Source organism: Megalobrama amblycephala, linkage group LG3, assembly GCF_018812025.1.
Source record: "Megalobrama amblycephala isolate DHTTF-2021 linkage group LG3, ASM1881202v1, whole genome shotgun sequence".
NCBI lineage: Eukaryota > Metazoa > Chordata > Actinopteri > Cypriniformes > Xenocyprididae > Megalobrama > Megalobrama amblycephala.
In genome coordinates this window covers 10,396,841-10,420,300 of record NC_063046.1, presented here as the reverse complement: position 1 = coordinate 10,420,300, position 23,460 = coordinate 10,396,841, and the positions used below count along the sequence as shown (strand labels likewise).

At 38.4% G+C, this 23,460-nt stretch overlaps 1 protein-coding gene across 2 annotated transcripts in view; it reads left to right on the top strand.

Moving 5' to 3' along the window:
- Positions 1-1,896: 1,896 nt before the first annotated feature.
- Positions 1,897-23,460, top strand: part of adamts17 (ADAM metallopeptidase with thrombospondin type 1 motif, 17) — a 209,238-nt gene continuing 187,674 nt past the window's right edge. The window contains exons 1-3 of one of the 2 annotated variants that reach the window (XM_048183792.1): positions 1,897-2,146; positions 6,603-6,949; positions 12,975-13,143. In XM_048183792.1, the coding sequence (XP_048039749.1) occupies positions 2,074-2,146; positions 6,603-6,949; positions 12,975-13,143 (589 nt within the window). In that variant the 5' untranslated portion in view covers positions 1,897-2,073. The remainder of the gene's footprint in view (positions 2,147-6,602; positions 6,950-12,974; positions 13,144-23,460) is intronic. The other variant, XM_048183793.1, reaches the window with a different exon arrangement.

The following is a 23,460-nucleotide window of genomic DNA, read 5'->3' as shown; positions in this document are numbered from 1 at the left end:
GCCTAGATCATTTTGCCATGGCCATTGCTCATTAAGGGCCACTTGTGCCAGCGGCCCCGCTATCCACAGGAAGCAGCAGTAATTCTTCTGTGGTACTTTGGCGAAGAGGAATGAGAAATCAAAGCACTTGAAATAGGATTAAAGCCTCTGCTGACCTACTCTAATGAACTTTATCCACTCACAAGAGCTCCGTTCTCAGGGTACGGCCTGCTGGTATATGAGTTTTTCTATTGAGAAGAGAATCCACAAAATTAATGTAGAGTAAATTTGTTTTACACCAAAGGTTTGTTGAGCTCTATCTCTAGACCGCACAAGGCCTTTCTCCTGTTTTGGATATGAGATACTAATTAGTGACGTTTTCTAAGGCAAGCATACATCTAGAAAACATCCTGGATAGCAACACACTCAAAAAACAACTTAAATCCACCTTTATTTGGATTTACTAACTTCTCAAACAGTTTAGTGCATAATGCTGCAACACAAACAACCTTATGCACTGTAAATTATTTAAAATAAAGGACATTTAAATAATGTTTTGTTTTATTTTTTCTTGCTGAATATTAAAACAAGGCTTATTGTAAAAAGATCACACATGCAAAACGCCAAACGCATTTTTGTGTTCAATCACATGACTTGCACATACCTCACATAGTTTTGGGCCTTTAATTACTGTATATGGGCTATTTATGGGAAAGATTTGTCCCACTCTACAATGCTTTATCTGTGTGGACAACTAAATAACTAACATTCAAAATGACAATTTTCAGCTCAATATATAATAATCCCATCCAGTACTTAAATCGATACTCTCTCATAATGTTATCCAGGTCTGCATATGCTCCGCATTTGTAATAATACATCACATCTGTTGCTTCTAAAACTGATGAAGCACAATTACAGGCAATGCCAGCATACGCCACAGAGATCCTGTTATATAAGGATTCACAATAACTTATCTGATGACAAAGAATGTCTTTAAAACAAAGAGATGGATTTTTTCCCCCTTTTTTATCAGTCTGTTTGTCAGGGTGTTATTTGCATTTTTTTTATACATTTGATTTTGATTATGCAGTGAAATGCGGTTGAAGTTGTTCTTTTAATATACTGCAATATACTTCAAATGATCCTGTGCAGACACTCTTTTATGTGTCGTTATTATGACTTACAAGGTTTCACAAAACTTGCACTTTTAAGGTTATACTTTTAAGAGTATAAAAAGTTATTTAAAGATAATTAATCAATAATATTTCATATTCATTTTTAATACTTATTCTTACTTTGACAAGTTGTTGCATCTACAGTAGGCTATAACAATTTACAATCAAGTTTACTATGGTCTATGACTATGTAAATGGTGGAGAACGCAATCAATTTAGGCACTGTCCTGCTGAAAAGACCAGCTTAAGGTGGTTTTGCTGCCCTTAGTTGAATTAAAATGATTTTGCTGGTCTCCTGGCCTGGCTGAAATGCTGACAAGAACCCCAAACCCATCTAAAACCTAGACCAGCAAACCACCTTCTGGTTTGCTTGTCTCCCAGCCATTTGGTTGGTTGATTTTAGGAGTTTTGTGAGCTTGCCAGCTGGTCAAGTTTCATTTGAACATCATTTTGGCCACATTGGGAGACCAGCTAAGAGGAAAAAAAACAACTTAGTCTGGATTAAAATGTTTTTGCTCAGCAGAGAATGACAAATGTAATTTTAATACCTTTTATTTACCTCACAGGCTTCCTAATAAATGCCAGAGTGTACCTGACTAACTTGCTAAAGGCTGATTTGCTTTTCTCTCAGATGTGTGGGACCGCGTGCACCGTTCCGGCCCTCTTTTCAGACTGACAGAACCGATAGCCAATGACGCTGCAGGGATCTATTTACATAGTTCTCACCGACCAATCCGAACGCAGTTGGGCGGGGCGTGTGTGTTCGGAGGCGTAGCTTTTGCCTGAAGTTGAGTTCCCCGTCTGCTGTAATTAAACTTTCTGAAACTTCGCGTCAGTCCGCTGTTGCTGTTCCGCCAGCGTACACTGCCTACCCTCTTCACACAGACTGTTTCTCTACGATATATTACTAATAACAATGCACGGCAATGACACTCCACTGCTTTCCTTGTCTTTAATTCTCTTTTGCATTGGACTGAAGGCAATATCAGGTAAGACTGCAGCACCTGCAATACTCCTGACAGAAATTCACCATGGTTACCAGTTTCAGGCATATGTAACGTACAGATGTAGGTGCTAGACAAGAAAAGAAAAGAAATAAATGACAGAAATGTCCTGAAAACTTCTGCACTATTTACTATTTACTCAATATTATTTTGCAGTAACATTAGTCAAGATAACGGCGGAAACTGCGGTTACCATGGTAATTTTTCGTCTGGATCATTTAACGTGTACTAACACCGACTTGTTTATATCATTTTAAACTGCAAACAGCTTACAGAAAGGTTTCAGCCATGTTGTTCCATTTAAGATGAAATTGTTTATTTAAGAGCCAGATATAGGGCTTACGTTTCAAGATGTTGGGTGTGTCTCAAAAACTAGTGAGCTACCTACCTAGACAGCTTTTCTGGGCTTCATGAGCGGAAAGAAATGATGTGACGTCACGTGCGCGCTTTTGGCAGAGTGCATGTTACATCACAGAGTGCTGAGAGTGCATGTGAGCTCATGCAACGGTATGATGCCAAAAAAAAAAAAAATGCTGTCTAGATAGTCTACTTACTAGAGTACAGAAGTCTCATTCTCTGTGGTCAACTAAACAGTTATTTAGGGGTATTTTAGGCACATTTTAGATGTTTAGAGTGCTCATGCAAGTGCATGATGCCCCCAAAAAATGCTGTCTAGATAGTCCGCTTACTAGAGTACAGAAGTCTCATTCTCTGTGTAGACAACTAAACAGTTATTTAGGGGTATTTTAGGCACATTTTAGACGTTTAGAGTGCTCATGCAAGTGCATGATGCCCCCAAAAAATGCTGTCTAGATAGTCTGCTTACTAGAGTACAGAAGTCTCATTCTCTGTGGTCACCTAAACAGTTATTTAGGGTTATTTTAGGCACATTTTAGATGTTTAGAGTGCTCATGCAAGTGCATGATGCCCCCAAAAAATGCTGTCTAGATAGTCCGCTTACTAGAGTACAGAAGTCTCATTCTCTGTGGTCAACTAAACAGTTATTTAGGGGTATTTTAGGCACATTTTAGACGTTTAGAGTGCTCATGCAAGTGCATGATGCCCCCAAAAAATGCTGTCTAGATAGTCTACTTACTAGAGTACAGAAGTCTCATTCTCTGTGGTCAACTAAACAGTTATTTAGGGGTATTTTAGGCACATTTTAGATGTTTAGAGTGCTCATGCAAGTGCATGATGCCCCCAAAAAATGCTGTCTAGATAGTCCGCTTACTAGAGTACAGAAGTCTCATTCTCTGTGTAGACAACTAAACAGTTATTTAGGGGTATTTTAGGCACATTTTAGACGTTTAGAGTGCTCATGCAAGTGCATGATGCCCCCAAAAAATGCTGTCTAGATAGTCTACTTACTAGAGTACAGAAGTCTCATTCTCTGTGGTCACCTAAACAGTTATTTAGGGTTATTTTAGGCACATTTTAGATGTTTAGAGTGCTCATGCAAGTGCATGATGCCCCCAAAAAATGCTGTCTAGATAGTCCGCTTACTAGAGTACAGAAGTCTCATTCTCTGTGGTCAACTAAACAGTTATTTAGGGGTATTTTAGACACATTTTAGATGTTTAGAGTGCTCATGCAAGTGCATGATGCCCCCAAAAAATGCTGTCTAGATAGTCCGCTTACTAGAGTACAGAAGTCTCATTCTCTGTGGTCAACTAAACAGTTATTTAGGGGTATTTTAGACACATTTTAGATGTTTAGAGTGCTCATGCAAGTGCATGATGCCCCCAAAAAATGCTGTCTAGATAGTCCGCTTACTAGAGTACAGAAGTCTCATTCTCTGTGTAGACAACTAAACAGTTATTTAGGGGTATTTTAGGCACATTTTAGACGTTTAGAGTGCTCATGCAAGTGCATGATGCCCCCAAAAAATGCTGTCTAGATAGTCTGCTTACTAGAGTACAGAAGTCTCATTCTCTGTGGTCACCTAAACAGTTATTTAGGGTTATTTTAGGCACATTTTAGATGTTTAGAGTGCTCATGCAAGTGCATGATGCCCCCAAAAAATGCTGTCTAGATAGTCCGCTTACTAGAGTACAGAAGTCTCATTCTCTGTGGTCAACTAAACAGTTATTTAGGGGTATTTTAGGCACATTTTAGATGTTTAGAGTGCTCATGCAAGTGCATGATGCCCCCAAAAAATGCTGTCTAGATAGTCCGCTTACTAGAGTACAGAAGTCTCATTCTCTGTGGTCAACTAAACAGTTATTTAGGGGTATTTTAGGCACATTTTAGACGTTTAGAGTGCTCATGCAAGTGCATGATGCCCCCAAAAAATGCTGTCTAGATAGTCCGCTTACTAGAGTACAGAAGTCTCATTCTCTGTGGTCAACTAAACAGTTATTTAGGGGTATTTTAGGCACATTTTAGACGTTTAGAGTGCTCATGCAAGTGCATGATGCCCCCAAAAAATGCTGTCTAGATAGTCTACTTACTAGAGTACAGAAGTCTCATTCTCTGTGGTCACCTAAACAGTTATTTAGGGTTATTTTAGGCACATTTTAGATGTTTAGAGTGCTCATGCAAGTGCATGATGCCCCCAAAAAATGCTGTCTAGATAGTCCGCTTACTAGAGTACAGAAGTCTCATTCTCTGTGGTCAACTAAACAGTTATTTAGGGGTATTTTAGACACATTTTAGATGTTTAGAGTGCTCATGCAAGTGCATGATGCCCCCAAAAAATGCTGTCTAGATAGTCCGCTTACTAGAGTACAGAAGTCTCATTCTCTGTGGTCAACTAAACAGTTATTTAGGGGTATTTTAGACACATTTTAGATGTTTAGAGTGCTCATGCAAGTGCATGATGCCCCCAAAAAATGCTGTCTAGATAGTCCGCTTACTAGAGTACAGAAGTCTCATTCTCTGTGTAGACAACTAAACAGTTATTTAGGGGTATTTTAGGCACATTTTAGACGTTTAGAGTGCTCATGCAAGTGCATGATGCCCCCAAAAAATGCTGTCTAGATAGTCCGCTTACTAGAGTACAGAAGTCTCATTCTCTGTGGTCAACTAAACAGTTATTTAGGGGTATTTTAGGCACATTTTAGACGTTTAGAGTGCTCATGCAAGTGCATGATGCCCCCAAAAAATGCTGTCTAGATAGTCTACTTACTAGAGTACAGAAGTCTCATTCTCTGTGGTCACCTAAACAGTTATTTAGGGTTATTTTAGGCACATTTTAGATGTTTAGAGTGCTCATGCAAGTGCATGATGCCCCCAAAAAATGCTGTCTAGATAGTCCGCTTACTAGAGTACAGAAGTCTCATTCTCTGTGGTCAACTAAACAGTTATTTAGGGGTATTTTAGACACATTTTAGATGTTTAGAGTGCTCATGCAAGTGCATGATGCCCAAAAAATGCTATCTAGATAGTTCACTTACTAGAGTACTGAAGTCTCAATCTCTGTGGTCAACTAAACAGTTATTTAGGGGTATTTTAGGCACATTTTAGATGTTTAGAGTGCTCATGCAAATGCATGATGCCCCCAAAAATGCTATCTAGATAGTCCGCTTACTAGAGTACAGAAGTCTCATTCTCTGTGGTCAACTAAACAGTTATTTAGGGGTATTTTAGGCACATTTTAGACGTTTAGAGTGCTCATGCAACGTTTAGAGTGCTTGATGCCCAAAAAATGCTATCTAGATAGTTCACTTACTAGAGTACACAAGTCACATTCTCATTTAATTTTGTAGTATTTTAGATGTCGTTTCAAAATAATTTTAGGCATTATCTCTTGCCTGAGGGTGCATGTGAGCTCATGCAATTGTATGATGCTCAAAAATACTGTTTAGGTAGGCAGCCAGATTCTGTAGTCTAGTGAGCTGCTTTCCTAGAAAGCATTTTTAGGCAATATGGGCACAAAAACTCTCTTGGCAAAGAGTGTATGTTACATCACAAAGGCACGTGAGCTCAAGCAGCTGCATGATGTCTAGGTAGGCAGCCTACTAGGTTTTAAGTGTGAGTCTGTGCGCTCCTTTACCTCGTCAGCTTCATTTTATGAACTCTTCTGTACCCTCTATTTCCACGTTTATTGTTTTAACAACTTTATTCCCCCTTACTTGTATCCTTCTTTACTAACTGCAGACAGACTTGTAAACTAAACTGTAACTTATAAAACTAGACGATGTTTTTTCCTTAAAGGGTTCCCACAAAACTTAGAAATGCCAGGGGATTTTAAAATGGTGTTTTTTAGGTCATAGAAATGACGATAGTGAATGCAAATGTTTCTGGTTATGCTCAGCACTAAAATATTTAATTGCATGAAATTGAGTATAATCTTTGGAAAATGGTTTTGCGAATCCTTATCCAGTAATCGGGTGGGAAGGTCATGGAAAAGTCATGGAAATTGTTTTTTTTTTGGGACCCCATTACGTGACTATTCACTTTGCAGTGCTTTTCAAATAACAACGTGTTGCATGTCTCCTAGCGCAATCTGCCATGTACGAGACAGATGTGGTCGTTCCGCAGGAGCTGCGGCCAGACGAGGTGCACCTGCTCCAGGGAGCCTACAGGTGGAGCAGAGGTCGCAGACAACGTTCGGACCATCAGCAGGAGGACCACCTGTTTCTACGGCTGCCTGTTTTTGGAAAGGAACTGTACTTGCAGCTCCAGAGAGACGACTCTTTCCTCGCCGAGGGGTTTGTGATGGAGGAGAGGAGCGAGGAGGGCAGCGTTCAGCATGAGCCTGTTCTAAGGGTTCGGCGGTGTTTCTATACCGGAGCCGTTCTCAATCACACTGATTCTTTCGCCTCATTCGACGCTTGTGGTGGACTGGTGAGTGGAGTTGTTGGGAGATTGTCACTGCTGTAAAGGCATGAATGAAAAGTCATGCATGAAAACTGTCAAGAATACGTTTGTGACGTATTTCACCCTAAAATCACAAATATTAACAAGAAATCAGATTTTTTTTGCATTGAGACATTATTTTCATGAATATTGAGCCCCCCCCAATTCTCATTACCATAATGCAAAAACCTCACTTTCTCATTATTGTTATTATTTTTATCATTTATTAAGTTTAACATTTTCTTGATGTCTAACTTTTTTTAAAAGTTTGAGTTTAGTAAGATTTTTATTTTTTGTTTTGAAAGAAATTAATACTTTTATTCAGCAAGGATGCAAAAAAAATGATCAAAAGTGACCTTAAATATATTTGTAATGTTACAAAAGATTTCTATTTTACTATTCTTTTAAACTCTCGATTCATCAAAAAATCATAAAAAAAAATCAATCATGAAAATAACCTATTTCCACATTGATAATAGCAAGAAATGTTTCTTGAGCATCAAATCAGCATATTAGAATGATTTCTGAAGGATCATGTGACACTGAAGACTGGAGTAATGATACTGAAAATTCAGCTTTGATCACAGGAATAAATTACATTTTAAAATATATTCAAATAGATTATTTATAATTAATAATAATAATAGTTCACAATATTACAGTTTTTACTGTATTTTTGATAGAAATATACACATTCTTGGTATGCAAAAGAGACTTTTTTCCCCAAAAACATTAAAAAGTCTTGCCGACCCCAAACTTTTTTACATGAAACCTGTTTTTGACACAACCAGTGAGTAGAGAAACATGTAGTAATGTGATCGTAATGTAGTTATACATATTAGAAGAAGAGATATGTGCTCAAATGTCATGAAAATAATGTCACTATGCATGTAATTGCTTAATGGTCCTAAAAACATGCTTTTTTTCTTTATGCATAAAGCAATTTCTTATTATTTATCTGAAATGTGACATTGACATGTTTTCATGAGATTCACCCGACCACACTTTGAATATGTGGTGGTTATTTGACTTCTTGTGGTTGTGAGCATTCCAGGCCCACCCATGAGAGAGAAGCTGTTTGTTTGAGAAAGACTTTCCCTGACTTTGGTCCCATTACAATCATTCCATCCTTCAAACTTCCTTTGAAGGGCCATCATAAATGCCATCAATCAAACGCCGGAAAGGGGGACTCTATTATCACAAGCTGTCAGTTAATCTGATTGGTAAGAGTGCAGGTTTTGCTGATTGGCCATGGTTTGTGGTCTTTGATGTGTCCTGACCAACCTTATTGATAAACGTCACTAATTGACTGTTCGGTTAACGGACAACTAGTCCCATCCCTCTTTATTCTATATGGAAAATGAGCTCATTGTTATTGTAAATGTTCTACGCACATGTGATGAGGAGGGTCAGACATTTTTGAGACCTAAAGTGAGACTGACGGCGAGCAGATGTGAAGCTCTTAACGGTTGTGCAGATGAGTCGAAGATCAGCTGTGTGTTTTAACTAGCCCCGTCTGACAGCTGTCAGTGACGTGGACGGTTCTCTCTTGCAGATTTGCTCAGCATGAGGAAATACAATTTTGATGGTGGAAATGATGCCTGATTTTTGAGCCACTTTTTTTTTTTTTTACATACTTTTTTATAAAAAATCTTACCAACCCCAAACTGGTAGTGTATGCTGTCCTAATTAAACACATTTATTTGTTGTTTATTTGCTCTATAACAGGTTAAACTGGTCTTAAACCAAAAATATCTTTAGCCATCTAGAGGCACCGCTGCATTTTAACTACGATCCAAACAAAGATGCTGCTCCCATGTAGCAAGAGCAGTTGTTCTTATTTAAATTAGATTTAATTATAGGATTTAAAGTAAAAACAGAATGATCTGACTTAAGATTTGTGAAATTATGCTACATAAGACACACCTGCACAAAACAAAAACAGCAGACAGACTGAATGAAAATGCAAATTCTCTCTCTGACAGTAGGTGGCGCTTATGGAACAGGTGAAAACTTTTTATAAGTTTTGGCTGTTCATTTAGATGACAACAGCGTTTTGGGGTCTGAAAATGAAAACTTTTGAAAACATGTTTCAAAGTGCAAGTTTCTGAAAACGATACCATTATTGTCTTGGTGTCGACTATAAAAACACAAATTTGTGAAAACGGTGACGTCATGCACTTGTCAATGATGTCATATCTGCGTTATCACTTCATATCGCTCCAGCATCCTTGTTCCGCTCCCACAGCTTTTGGCTCGCACTGCTTCATACAACAGTAACATTAAAGGTTCTCTAAGCAATCCTGAGCGGAGTAACTTCCTGTTGACGTTCGAAGTGTTGTCAAACAAAACAGAGGCTAGCTAGACCCTCCCTCCTCCTCCTCCTCCCCCTCCCCTCCGTGCTTCCTGAAACAGTCATGAACGCGCATTTAAAATCATTCTTGTCGGTTATTGGCTGGAGCGTGTTTATTATGATTCGTGGTCCAGGCTGCACCAGTTTGTTTTTGTTGCTGTTTTTGGAGCCTGTGGAGACTACAGAGACCGCGTTTTTTTACAGTGTGTTCAGGGGACAGGCAGCTAGCGGATAGTGAGGAGATGTTTGCTGTATGTGACAAAAAATGTTTTGGCCTAAAAACGCGTGACATCGCTTAGAGGACCTTTAATAAAACTTTAATACATTAGCTCATCCACGAGCATGATTTCTGCCCGTTGGATTGCTTTCCATCGGCTGTGGAGGTGAAGATGACAACTCCTATGAATCCACACTCATTCACGGCTTCATCAAGCTACGCCTTTGTTCTGAATAAGCGACCTCTAGTGGCGAAAATTACATAGGGTGCCTTTAATTAAATTAAAGGGTTAGTTCACCCAAAAATTTAAATTCTGTCATTTATTACTTACCCTCATGTCGTTCCACACCCATAAGACCTTCGTTAATCTTCGGAACACAAATTAAGATATTTTTGTTGAAATCCGATGGCTCCTTGAGGCCTCCATAGGGAGCAATGACATTTCCTCTCTCAAGATCCATAAAGGTACTAAAAACATATTTAAATCGGTTCATGTGAGTACAGTGGTTCAATATTAATATTATAAAGCGACGAGAATATTTTTGGAGCGCCAAAAAAAACAAAATAACGACTTATTTAGTGATTTCAAAACACTGCTTCAGGAAGCATCAGAGCACAAATGAATCAGTGTATCAAATCTGCTGTTCGGAGCGCCAAAGTCACATGATTTCAGCCGTTGGCAGTTTGACACGCGATCTGAATCATGATTCGATACACTGATTCATTTGTGCTCCGAATCTTCCTGAAGCAGTGTTTTGAAATCGGCCATCACTAAATAAGTTATTATTTTGTTTTTTTTGGCGCTCCAAAAATATTCTCTTCACTTTATAATATTAATATTGAACCACTGTACTCACATGAACTGATTTAAATATGTTTTTAGTACATTATTGGATCTTGAGAGAGGAAATGTCATTGCTCCCTATGCAGGCCTCACGGAGCCATCGGATTTCAACAAAAATATCTTAATTTGTGTTACGAAGATTAACGAAGGTTTTACGGGTGTAGAACGGCATGAGGGTAAGTAATAAATGACAGAATTTTTTTGGGTGAACTAACCCTTTTAAGGTGCCATCGAATGTTTTTTTACAAGATGTAATATAAGTCTAAGGTGTCCCCTGAATGTGTCTGTGAAGTTGCAGTTTAAAATACCCCATAGATTTTTTTAAATTCATTTTTTTAACTGCCTATTTTGAGGCATAATTAGAAATGCGCCAGTTCAGGCTGCGGCCCCTTTAATTGCTTGTGCTCTCCGCCCCCTCCCGAGCTCTCGACTCTATCACTGCATAAACAAAGTTCACACAGCTAATATAACCCTCAAAATGGATCTTTACAAAGTGTTCGTCATGCAGCAAGTCTAATCGCATAAGTATGGTATTTATTTGGATGTTTACATTTGATTCTGAATTAGTTTGATAGTGCTCCGTGGCTAACGGCTAATGCTACACTGTTGGAGAGATTTATAAAGAATGAAGTTGTGTTTATGAATTATACAGAGACTGCAAGTGTTTAAAAATAAAAATAGCGACGGCTCTTGTTTCCATGAATACAGTAAGAAACGCTCCATCTGCCATTTTTCGCTATTGTTCTTGCTTGCTTACCTAGTCTGATGATTCAGCTGTGCACAGATACAGACGTTAATACTGGCTGCCCTTGTCTAATGCCTTGAACATGGGCTGGCATATGCAAATATTGGGGGGCGTACACTCCGACTATTACGTAACAGTCTGTGTTATGTTGAGATTCGCCTGTTCTTCAGAGGTCTTTTAAACAAATGAGATTTATATAAGAAGGAGGAAACAATGGAGTTTGAGACTTACTGTATGTCATTTCCATGTACTGAACTCTTGTTATTCAACTATGCCAAGGTAAATTCAATTTTCAATTCGATGGCACCTTTAAGTATATTCATTGTTATAATTACCATTTTGGATTAACTTTTTCCACTGTTGCAATGCATTATGGTATTCCCTTAATCAGTGAAGAATGCATATGATGCAACTGTTGCTTTTTTGCAAAAGAAGGCATCTTAGAAGGTTGTTGTCTCTGTAGGGAGCTCACTAGGTTTTAAAAAGAGACCTTTAGACCAGCACAGAGTCTACTTTTACTAACTTCTACTTAGTAAGCTTGTTTAAACAATGTTGAAGTTCAAGAGGACCATAACAAGGTCTTCCTGCCTGTTAATGTCATTTCAGACCTTTTTTATGGCTCTATCTCTCCTCAGAGTGTAGCCATATGCAACTGTACTTTGTTTAACCTGGTACATGAGGGGTTTGTCTGTACATGTTGTGATGAAAGCGTGTGTTTTACAGCCTCTGTGGGCAACTTCCTGTCAGCACTCCCATGTTCTCCTCCTCCTCCACCCGCCTGGGGCTTTATGCACATCTCCCTCACCTCCATCAATGTGCATTTTCCACTCTTTTTTCCAGCAAAACCTCCGTTGTGCTGCATGGATGCAGTGTCAGTCTGGACTATCCTGCTTGACTGAACGCTATCAGCAGATTTGATGCTGACTCTGTAGATTTGGGCCTTGGCAAAAGGAGATAAATTATTCTCACATTTCACATCTTTGTGCCCTTGAAGCCACGAGGGGTGTCATGGTCAGATGGAGGGGAAACAAGGCTTCGTATATGTGAGATCCTCAGAGGGGCTTATGATGAATGATCCTGGGTTTGCTGTCACAGAAAACCTCCTGAAGGGGTCACATCATCTGTGATACTCTATGCAATCTTAAAGGAATAGTTCACCTAAAATTAAAGTTATATCATTAAATGAGCAGTTCATAGCGATCAAAAACACCATAAAGTTAGTACATATGACTTAAATTTCAGTCTTTTTCTAATTTTATAGTGATTTAATGAGAGCTTTTTTTGAGATTTAAAAAAAAAAAAAAAAAATTTTTTATCCAAATCACATCCATTTAAAGTCCTTCGATCTGACTGGCTGCACTGTCATTTTGCAAGTAAAGCTGATGAAATATGAGCTGTTTTTTCAGGTAGTGCAGTCAGTTTCTGGTATATCTACATCAATGTATATCTATTTGTTGTTTTCAGTATCTGCAGAATCTGCTTGTTAAAGTAATTAAAAGTAATAAAAATTATTTGTTGCTAAATATATGAATATACTGTAATCTATGTGTATATAAATATACTTGCCACTTTTTTAAATTCAAAAAATAATAATATAAATTAAATGAAAAATTGTGAAATATTTTAATGCAATCAATGTAATAGTCATTATATTCTACATAGAGTAATAAGAATTCTTTAAACATTTTTTGCTTTTGAAAAACATGACTTGCATCTTTTTTAATATCTTACAGGACAATCTTTTCTGAACATTCTGAACATTCACAGATTGCTTCCAAAGTTACAAATTCTATCCAGATAAAGGCTTTCTCATGTGCTGTTATTGATTGTTCCACCTCATGTGTTTTCTTGCAGACTGGCCTAGTTCAAACTAAAGAGGAAAGACTGTTCATCTCGCCAGTGGGCCAGGCCGCGAATTCCTTCTCTGGCTGGGAACACCGAGTGATCCGGGAAATACATTCTTCATCGGATGGACCTGCTACTGCTGCAGACAGCAGCCCGAAATTCTGCCAAACCATCCAAGGTGAGACATCTCTGCGCTGAAATGTGGTGGGCTTAACCGTGTCAAGTGTGGCAAGCCCCATTGATTTAGAGGTCACTTTAGTTCAGTTCGTAGCTCTTCAGGGATTTAATTTTGTCAAATTGTGGGTGCAAGAGGGAAAAGTGGTCAATTTATGCAGTCAGTTACACTGCTGTGGAATAAATGCCCTATCTCTATTTAACCTCTTTTTCATCCAGAGACTTTTACGTTTTTCTGTATGCTACACTAGTCGGTACTGAAATTTTAAAAATGAGATGCAGATTTTCAAACACCTCTGATTGGCCATTGTGTTCACACGCTCAACAGATATGTCTGTGATTGGCTTCAATGATCAGTGCTTCAAAAACATGTTGTAAGTAGACTCTTCACTGAGTGCTTACACAGATACACATGGGAGCATTTGAAAGCAGGCGTCTATCAACGGATTCGTCTATCAGCGTATATATAAGGGATCTGATGATAGATGCCTGCTTTCAAAAGCTCCCGTGTGTATCTGTGTAAGCGCTTGGCGAAGAGCGTCAAAGATGTCTATTTACAGCATGTTTTTGAAGTGTTAATCATTGTAGCCAATCACAGACATATCTGTTGAGCACGTGAGCACAATGGCCAATCAGAGGTGTGACGATACCAGTATTTCCCCCTAGTATTTTGAGCACTGTTGAGTAGATTCTTAAACACCTCTGATTGGCCATTGTGTTCACACGCTCAACAGATATGTCTGCGATTGGCTACAATGATCAATGCTTCAAAAACATGTTGTTCTATCAGTGTATTCCTAATATATCCGCTGACAGACTGATCTGCTGATAGACGCCTGCTTTCAAACGCTCCCGTGTGTATCTGTTTAAGTGCTTTACAACATGTTTTGTGTTGAGTGCGTGAACACAATGGCCAATCAGAGGTGTTTGAGAATCTCAAAATGCTAGGGGGAAATGCTGGTATCGTCACATTTTAAAAGTTTCAGTACCGACTTGATACCGAAGTCGGTACTTTTGACAGCACTACTAGTGGTTCTCAAGTGGATTTATAGCACACAGGTTTTAGGTTGAATGTGAAGTGGCGACTGAACACAGTTCCAAAATTGTTTGTCATACAATCATAATCTATACTGTCAAATGTGGGTGGCTTCTTACAAGTGACAGATGAAATACTGTACCTTTTTTATTCGACATACATCATTTCACATCAACATCAAAAGATGAATGAAGCATTTTCACTTCTTTTTTTAACAGTGGATTTATTTCACTCTCCTAACTATGCATGATTATATGTTCAGTTGCATTTTGCATTCAGCATTGCTCTGAAGAAACAAACCTGTGAACCTCTTTTGGGTCACGACCCACCAGTTGTGAACCACTGTACTCTAGGAGTCTGTTATCATAATTTCACGCTCAGATACTCATGTGTCTCCCATCTTCCTCTTCCCTCCAGGACCGCTTAAGATTCAAGAGTTGTCAAGTCTGTAAATCAAGTGTTTCATAGAAACCTTTATGACTCCATGTAACTCTTTGATGTCTTCATCTTCATAACAGCGTTGAAAGATGGTGGGAGAGAGAAAGCTCAGCTGTTTTGCTCTTTAATGCCTTTATCGCACTGGTAAATGGTGGTAAACTCCTGTTGGAACGTGCTGCTTTGCTGTTGAAATACTACCAGTAAGAAAGCAAGTATTCTGTTGGCCTGCTCGCGTACATTAATAATGCCGTACATATTTTCCAGCCCCTTGGGTGTTTCTTTGCCAGGATTATGGATTTTTCTTGCCGAAAGGAATTCGCATATTTGAAAACGGCCTCTTCTGTTCCCTCAGAGGCTCTGAACGTTTCAAGCGTCTGCAGGTTTTCATATTCCGGGGCAGGAAGTTTTGTCTAAGCATATTGCATTATTGGATTTGTAGTTTACCCTTTGAAATGAAGATGCAATTATCCAAAAATCCGGGTTTGTGTATCCATGTGTGTGGATATATACAATCTTATGGGCCAACCAAAACAATTTATGGAATTTCCAGTTGTACGTTTCCCTAGTTCGCGGCTGATTACATTCGATCCAGACTTAAAGTCCCCTTGAACTTTTTGCTTGGTTCAACATTGTTCAAGTCCACTTTTTTTTTGCTTTGACTTTGTGCACCATGAATATTACATAACACGAAGATGAGAAGACCACCGGCAAGCTTGACAAGTAGATTTTTTCCATATGCCAGTATCTGGGAATTTAAGTAACCAAAACCACTTCTTATAGGGAAAAAACGGGAATTGAAAACGAAAGAATGGGTATGCGAGGGTCTTGATATGTGGGTGCATTTGTATGTTGCGGTTGGACTCCAGCGATCTTGTCTCTGCTGTAAAAAAAGCTCCAGGTGCATTAGCAATTCTGTTTCCCCCAGCACCTGGTGTCTGCGAGTCAGTCAGTCAGTCAGTCAGTCAGTCAGGCGATGGACCAATAGGCGAAAAAGTGCCAGATTTGGGGGGAAAATTCTTTCCTCTGCACTCATGTCTGTCGGAGGCCTTTCAGCTGGCCTGCCAGAGTCCTCTCTCTCATTTCCCACCAGTGTTGGGGAAGCTGCTTCGAAACCTAAGCCTGCCAAGCTACATGCTGTTCATAATTTAAAATAGTTCAAATATAGTCAGGTTAGCCTTTTGATAAAGTAGTCTGTTCCACATCCGGCGAGATTTTCAGTAAATTGTGTTCATAAAGTGGTAAAAATTGAGCTGATGTTATTCTTCCGTGACTGACATTTGACATTGCGAAGCAGTCGTTTTTCATTAAAGAAATGGATAAATTATGCATTAATGTGATTGGAAAAATGTGTGTCACTATTATACACATCCCATTCTTTTTAAAACTATCCAAACACACCAATCCTCATCTATCAGCAGATGCCTTATATATACGCTGATAGACGGATCCGCTGATTGACTCCTGCTTTCAAATGCTCCTGTGTGTATCTGTGTAAGTGCTTGGTGAAGAGCGTCAAAGGTGTCTATTTACAACATGTTTCTGAAGCGTCGATCATTGGCTACTTGCAACCAAATAATCTGTTAGAAATCAGATTGACTGCTCAGTCGGACTGAAAAACCTTCATGTAAACTCCTTAATCGATCCGATAGAGCTTGATTTGAATGAAATTTGATTGTACTGGAAGGGGTGGTTTATTCCTTTTATAATCCAATCGAGAGGGCATGTAAACACTTGATTGGATTGAAAACCGAAACTGGAAAGTACTGTGCATGTGCAATGATGTAGAAATTGCATAATGACGTATGTTAAATAAATGGGTGTCCTGTCATTCTAAAATTCGCTTTTCACTCATCGTCTGTAAAGTGGAGCAGGACAACATCACACCAGTCCTTGTTTCATACTCATCCACAGATGACTGTTTTTTTTACTGCGTAATAAGCAGCACGGCACAGCGGTTCTTATGCTCATTATCTCCAAATTATGACCAGAAATGGATAAATAATTCCACAAATGCACCGATGGGAGTGTCAATTTTTGCGCGTGATCTACTGCTGACGTGCAAATTAAAGAACACAGATGCAGTCAAATCATTTACATAATGACCAACGCAATCTACCAAGAGCAGCGCAAATTAGCGTTGGGTCGCAAATAAGCAGAGCTGATGCTCATCAGGTGCGGTTCGACACAGGCGCAACTTGTAACATCTAATATACGGATAATGTCTTGTCTTCCTCTGACATTCCAAAGATATTAATATGAGTTTTGATAAAGTACCACATACTCTCTATTCTCTGCAGTGTCTCCTCCTAGCAGCAACAATTGCAGCCATGTTGCAAAATGGGTTAAGATGCTTTTTTTGGGGCGTTAAATAATGGCGCAAATACCAGCAAATTGACTAGCGCAAACATTAGAAAATTGTGTTGCTTGATTCATTTAAATACTCTCCTCCCATAAATTGTAAATGTAAAAGTGGCCATGTAAACAGTCATTGTAGCCATATCTGTTGAGCGTGTGAACACAATGGCCAATCACAAGTGTTCAGAAGAGTAACTCAACAGTGCTCAAAATGCTAGGGGGAAATGCTGGTATTGTCACATTTTTAGCATTTCAGTACCGGCTTGGTACTGAGGTTGATACTTTTGATAATACTAGTATAAAAACATAATGTGCAAAACAGCAGTATTCATTACCGTTCAAAAGTTTGGGGTTGTTATTTTCAATGTTGAAAACAGTTGTGCTGCGTACTTTTTTTTTTACAATGTTTTTTGATGAATAGAAAGTTCAAGAGAAAAGCATTTATTTAAAATAGAAATCTTTTGCATCTTTATAAAAGTTTTACTGCCACGTTTGATTAATTTAATGCATCCTTTGAATGAAAGTGTTAATTTATTTCAAAACAAACAAACAAAAATCTTACTGACCCCAAACCTTTGAATGGTAGTGTATAACTAAATATATATTTCACACAAAGGGAGTTTCACAAAAACAACTGCGTGATGATTCAAATGAATCAGTGAATTGTTTCAATATGAATTAATCAAATGCTGTTAAAATTAATCAGCCTTTGTCTTGCAGATGAAATGTACTAGTCATGTCACAACATTTAGTTTAGTTTCTCCCCAAGATTACCATTGTCCACTCTCTCTTCCTGTTGAAAAGCTCAAAACAGTTAAGTGAGAAAAGTTGAGCATTACTTCCTCAAATAACCCCACCCCAAAAACCAAACCGTCCCTGGAGGAGGACAGACCTTAAATCCATTAAACTCCAAATGCCCCTCTCGGGCACACACGCACACACACACACACACACACACATATGTAAGCTGTCTGGATGCGTAAGACGGATCAGGTTGCACGTGGTGACGGCAGGAGTGAGGAAAAGCTGCCGGTTTTCCTCAATGATTCCCTCTCTGTCTCCACTGAAATATGATTCTGACAAAACGCACTTAGCACTTCTAATCGGCCCGTGTAATCTGCGGAGTCGTACGTCCGTTGATCCATTCTGCCCACGCTCGCATGCCAGGAAGCTCAGGTTCGGCACAAACAGACGCCTTGCTTCATTCTTCATGTCCGTGCGTTCCCGTCGTGAGCGGGGTTGAAGAGGATCAAGTATCCACATTGAGAGGAGGGAACGCCGGTTTGGGAGCAGACACAAAGAGTGATCTGATCCAGGAGGAAACAACGTGTGAAATTTGTAGGGCTGGTCCAAGAAGAGCGGTTGATTGATGCATACAGCACATTCACGCTGAACTCTGGGGCAGGGGCTGGTCAGTTTGGTGTCTGGAGAGAACAGAATCTACCCAAAATGATAATGAGAAACTTGTCATTTAGGTGGTGCATTTATCTGAAGTGACTTACAGTGTATTTGTTACAGGGAGAAGCACAGTGGTTAAAAGCTCTTGGATCACCTCTTGCAGGATTTGAATCTAAAACCTTTTAGTTAGCCAGATCAGTGTTGTTATTGTAAACTAATTCTAATACTAAACTATTAAAAATTGAAAGAAATAAGACTGAAATTATATAAAATATAAATATTACATGTAAAACTTGAATGAAAATTAGAAATATTGCCTTGGCAACTGACTGAAATACAATAAGTTAAATCTGAAGCACTAAAATTATTAAAACTAAAAGTAAAATAAAAATAAATTAAGGCTAGATAAATAATATTTTAAAACTAAAAACTATTAAAAAATGATAAAAGCTCAATAAAATTACTAAAAATTAAACTAAAATAAAAATAAGTGAAAATATAAAAATAAAAGCTAATTCAAAATATTAATATACAGTATAATATAATAGTATATAAATATTCATGAAATAACACTGAGCCAGATTTTGTTTTTATTTATCCATATTTTATGCATAAAGAGTTAAAAGGGAGCGACTCTGACCCATGTTTCCCCATATAAGCACAAATCATATAAGCCTTTAACCACAAGGTCACTCGTTCTTTTACTACTAGATTACACCAGCTTTTAAAGTCATAGTGCACATAAAATTAATCATATCATCATTTCCAGACCCTGATTTATTTTGTTTCTTCTGTGAAACATGAAAGATGGTTGACAGAACCTCAGAGCTTCTGTCTTTACAGCATTAGTTTCAGGGTATCTTTATAAAACTTGATCTAGTCATGATCATTTTGCTTTGTTTTATGAACTGTTCACTTCAAGTTCTGCTCACCACAACATTGAACTTGATTTGTTGGGGTCCAGGGCAAATCCGCTAATCACTAATTTGTACTATAATTATATTCTTTTGCAAAATATTAATATTATCCACTTACACACTGCAGCTAAATTCAGTTGTCAATTCACCTTTTAGTGTTTAATCCTATTCTGTACACACACAGTTCAGTAATTTACGAGAGTGACAACCTCATTCTACAACCGAATTAACTACAGAAAAATGCAGGTAGCCTTGACAACCGCATTTACAAAAACTGTATGGAACTAAACTGAACAAGATGAGAGATACATCTGTGATGCATGTTAAAATATGTATTTTCTCGTATCTCTGTATGCGCGGTGCAAGTAATCCCAGGTAAAGCGATACGAGCCTGACGCATTCGTGTTGCCAGATCTTGCAAGCATATCAGCAAACAAGAACAAGCCCATAAAAACTAAATAAATGGAAATGCTTTATGCTGAAAATAAGACCTAAATGTCACAACCTGCACCTGCTCACTTTAATAACTCCATAAACTCGATCAATGAATGAGTCAATCGCAATGAGATTAGATTAGAAATAGAGATTAGAGATTAGAACTCTTCTGCTTCTCAAAGTCTGAATAAAGATCTCAATATGAACTGAAACATTTATCATCAGGACCAAATGATCTGAGCTGCTATCTGCAACTTTGTCAGCTATTGGCTCATTTGTGTGTGTTTATTTCTATTATAAGCCCTTTGAGGAGAAACATCTTCACACTGCGTTCACACTTGTAGTTCGGTTCGTTTGGTTCATTTGGTCCGGACCAAAGAAGAAAAAAAAAACATTTAGTCCTGGTCCGGTTAGCGTTCACATTGGCAATTTTATCACCGAACCAAAAGATACCGAACCTTAAGGCACAGGGATACATTCACAACGTGATTGGTCGGATTTTATGACATATTGCCTATTTTGAGAAGGAACTTACCGAACATCCAAAACAGTGCTGTGTGCTGAGGTAAATGCGCTCGTTGTGTGTGTGTAGCCTGCGTGTGATGGTATTTTGGCCAACTGGGAACTCGTGAAGAGCTTATGAAATGAGTAAAGTAGTCAAAACAGCCGCGGGAAGCCATCCGTCACACACACACAAATGATCTGCTGCATGGACATGCGCGTCTGATGCCTGTGATGGGCAAACTCGGGACTATGACTCGTCTTCCTGTTTTTGGTTCGGTTACATGTCTTTGGTCCGTGTTGCGTTCATATATCATTCGAACCGCACCAGAGTTCGTTTGGAAGCGGACCGAGACCCATTTTTCAGCGGTCTAGGTCCGCTTGTTTGGTGCGCACCAAGGTTCAGATGGCAGCGTTCACATATGTTCAAATGAACCGCACTAACCGAGCAATTGCACCAGGGTTCGTTTTAATCGAACCAAACACGACAAATGTGAACGCACCCTTAGTCAATCTATACTTAAACATATCATGGAGAACAGCGTTTAGTCTTTTGAGCTTTTGAGTCTTTTGTGCAAAAACATTTTTTAAAAGACCATCATCTTTCAGTTGCTCTGCTATATAGAAAAAAACATTTTTCTTTTACCTATCGATTGGATGGCCCTCACAAAGCATGTAAGCATGAACACACACACACACACACACACACACACACACACACACACACACACACACACACACACACACACACACAGGAGATTGAGCAGGTCTGGGTACATGATTTATGTTTCCCCTTCAGCACGAAGGTATTATTTATAGTCAACCACATCGTTTTCACCATTATGGCCCCTCACAAAGCTTCAGGGGCCTGACTGAAAGATTTATCTGAAGTTTTACACAAATATTAATTGAATTTTGGAATGGACACATCAGTGTCGTGACCCAAAATCAGGTTAAATGTTGTTGTGGAAAGTTGAAGTGAGCGATTATTAACCACAGCCAAAAGTATCAATGAGTTTTATTAAGACTTATGAACATCAAGATGATGTAATAACAAATGGATTGTTAAAGGAATAGTTCAGCCAAAAATGAAAGATCTGTGATCATTTACTCACCCTCATGTTGTTCCAAACACATATAAAGCCTTTTTTTTTAAGTGGAGTATAAAAACAGAATGTTTAATTCTACAAATATTGTCCATGGAAATGTGAAATGTGTATGATGATTCACTGTAGTCATTTATCCAAACAAGTCATTATTCTTACAATTTAATCATTGTCTTCACAGTTTATAATTTTCCAGACTAGAATTTTGAAAAGATTAAATAATTTTAATACATTTATTCAGTGAATACATGATTTTATTACACTTACTATGTCAATAAATAATATTTAGCATATGTGCAATTATTGCAGTTTGGGATCCTCTAGCCGAGCCTGGTTCTTTGAAAGAATCACCAGAGGCCCCACGATACGATATTATCACAATACTTATGTCACGATACAATATTGCGATTTATAAATATATCGTGATATTCTGCAATATATAGCAATTACCAAACTATGTCCCCAAAGGGTATGTCAACATCTGTTTTATCTAAAAAGATTTTTCTGTTTGTTCATCTCACTTCAATTTTATTGCTGCAAAATACGATTGTCAAGCAGACAGACTGACCAACACTTTCATGGAAACCTGTCATAAATGTTGTATGCACCTGGCAAACTCAGCTGTTTGTATTACAGTCTAGATTTGACCAATCATAACACCGAATCTGCAGTTTTATCTGAAAAACAAACCAGACAGGAGAGTTAGTAGATTAACGTCAGTGGACTTGAACTTGAAAAATGGTGTATTGATGTCTTTCCGTGGTTGAAACAACATACCTTCTGATTCTGATGTTCATTCATGTTTATTTCGTGCAATAGCCTGTGCTTGTGTGTGCCTCTTCATCTAAACATCTTATGGAGGTTTTTCCTTTGGCTGCTCACTGGGGGCTTAATGCATGACAAAAGCACTATGCAAATAAAAAATGACTCAATATGGCTATTATGTAGTGCTAGTGCACAAATCATTTAGACAAAGTTTATGGTGCTGCTTTGTCATTTTTGGGCACCTGACAGCCCCAGTCTCAATTCACCTTCATTGTATGGAATTAACATCTCTGCTATACTTGTCCTTCTGTTTTCCACAGAAGATCAAACACATCAGGGTGAGTAAATAATGACTGAACTGGTTTTTGTGTGCACTGTCCTTTTAAGACATCAGAACAGCAGGAGCCACCTGAGTCAGCCATATAGGTACTTTGTTATTACAGCTCTAGATGACAGTTTTGAGATAGCTTCCTGACCATTAATAGTGTTTTTTTCTTACTCATCACTTGTTTTATGATTGTCTCCATCTGCAGGAATTATTGATGGTTTCAGCACATTTCTAGTAAATGTGTGATTTTCAGTGTCAATTGTGTGGAAGCCCAAGGCACCGTTAGTTTCCATTCTTTTTAGTCAGATCTGCCTGAAAACAGCTGAGAATGGGAAAAATGCTTGTGCTGCAAAAAGAGTGTGTCACATTAGCACCATATGTTGTGTTAGTCATTTATAAATGTGCACACATTCACACAAGCACAGATTTTCTAAACACCTGTAAACATACAGCAGAGACCCCCATCAGAGGGACCCCCATCAGAGCGCCACTGATTATGGGTGAGGGTGGGGGGTCTTAGACTCAAGTGAACAAACACATTTTTACAAATTTTCAAATTGCCTTTTTTTTAATAGGGTTGCCCTCAACTAAAGATTTTTCTGGTCGACTAGTAGTCGTTCATTGTAAACATTAGTCGATTAATCGCATGTTTATATTAAACCATATAATTCATAATAAAGACCTTTAATGCCTACATAGCCTAATTATCGCTCAAGCACGCATAAAGCTTGCCACAGTGCATCGGCAGAAGTAATGATCATGAATGTGCCGGGGAAAAACAGCTTTAACATTTTAATAATTAATTTATAAACTAGTGTTTTCTGTATTTTCGGCTGCAGTGATGACTCGTCATCTCCGCAGTAGTGCACGCACCTATAGACCAATTTGGTGTTTGCAAACAGCGATGATGTTTTTTATGGGCGGAGCCTACCTGGTTGCAGAAAATGACAGTTGAGCAGTAGCAGTCTATGGAAGCCACGAAATAAAAGAATAAAAAAAAGTTAATTTCGAGTTTATGTCTCACAATTCTGACTTTTATTTC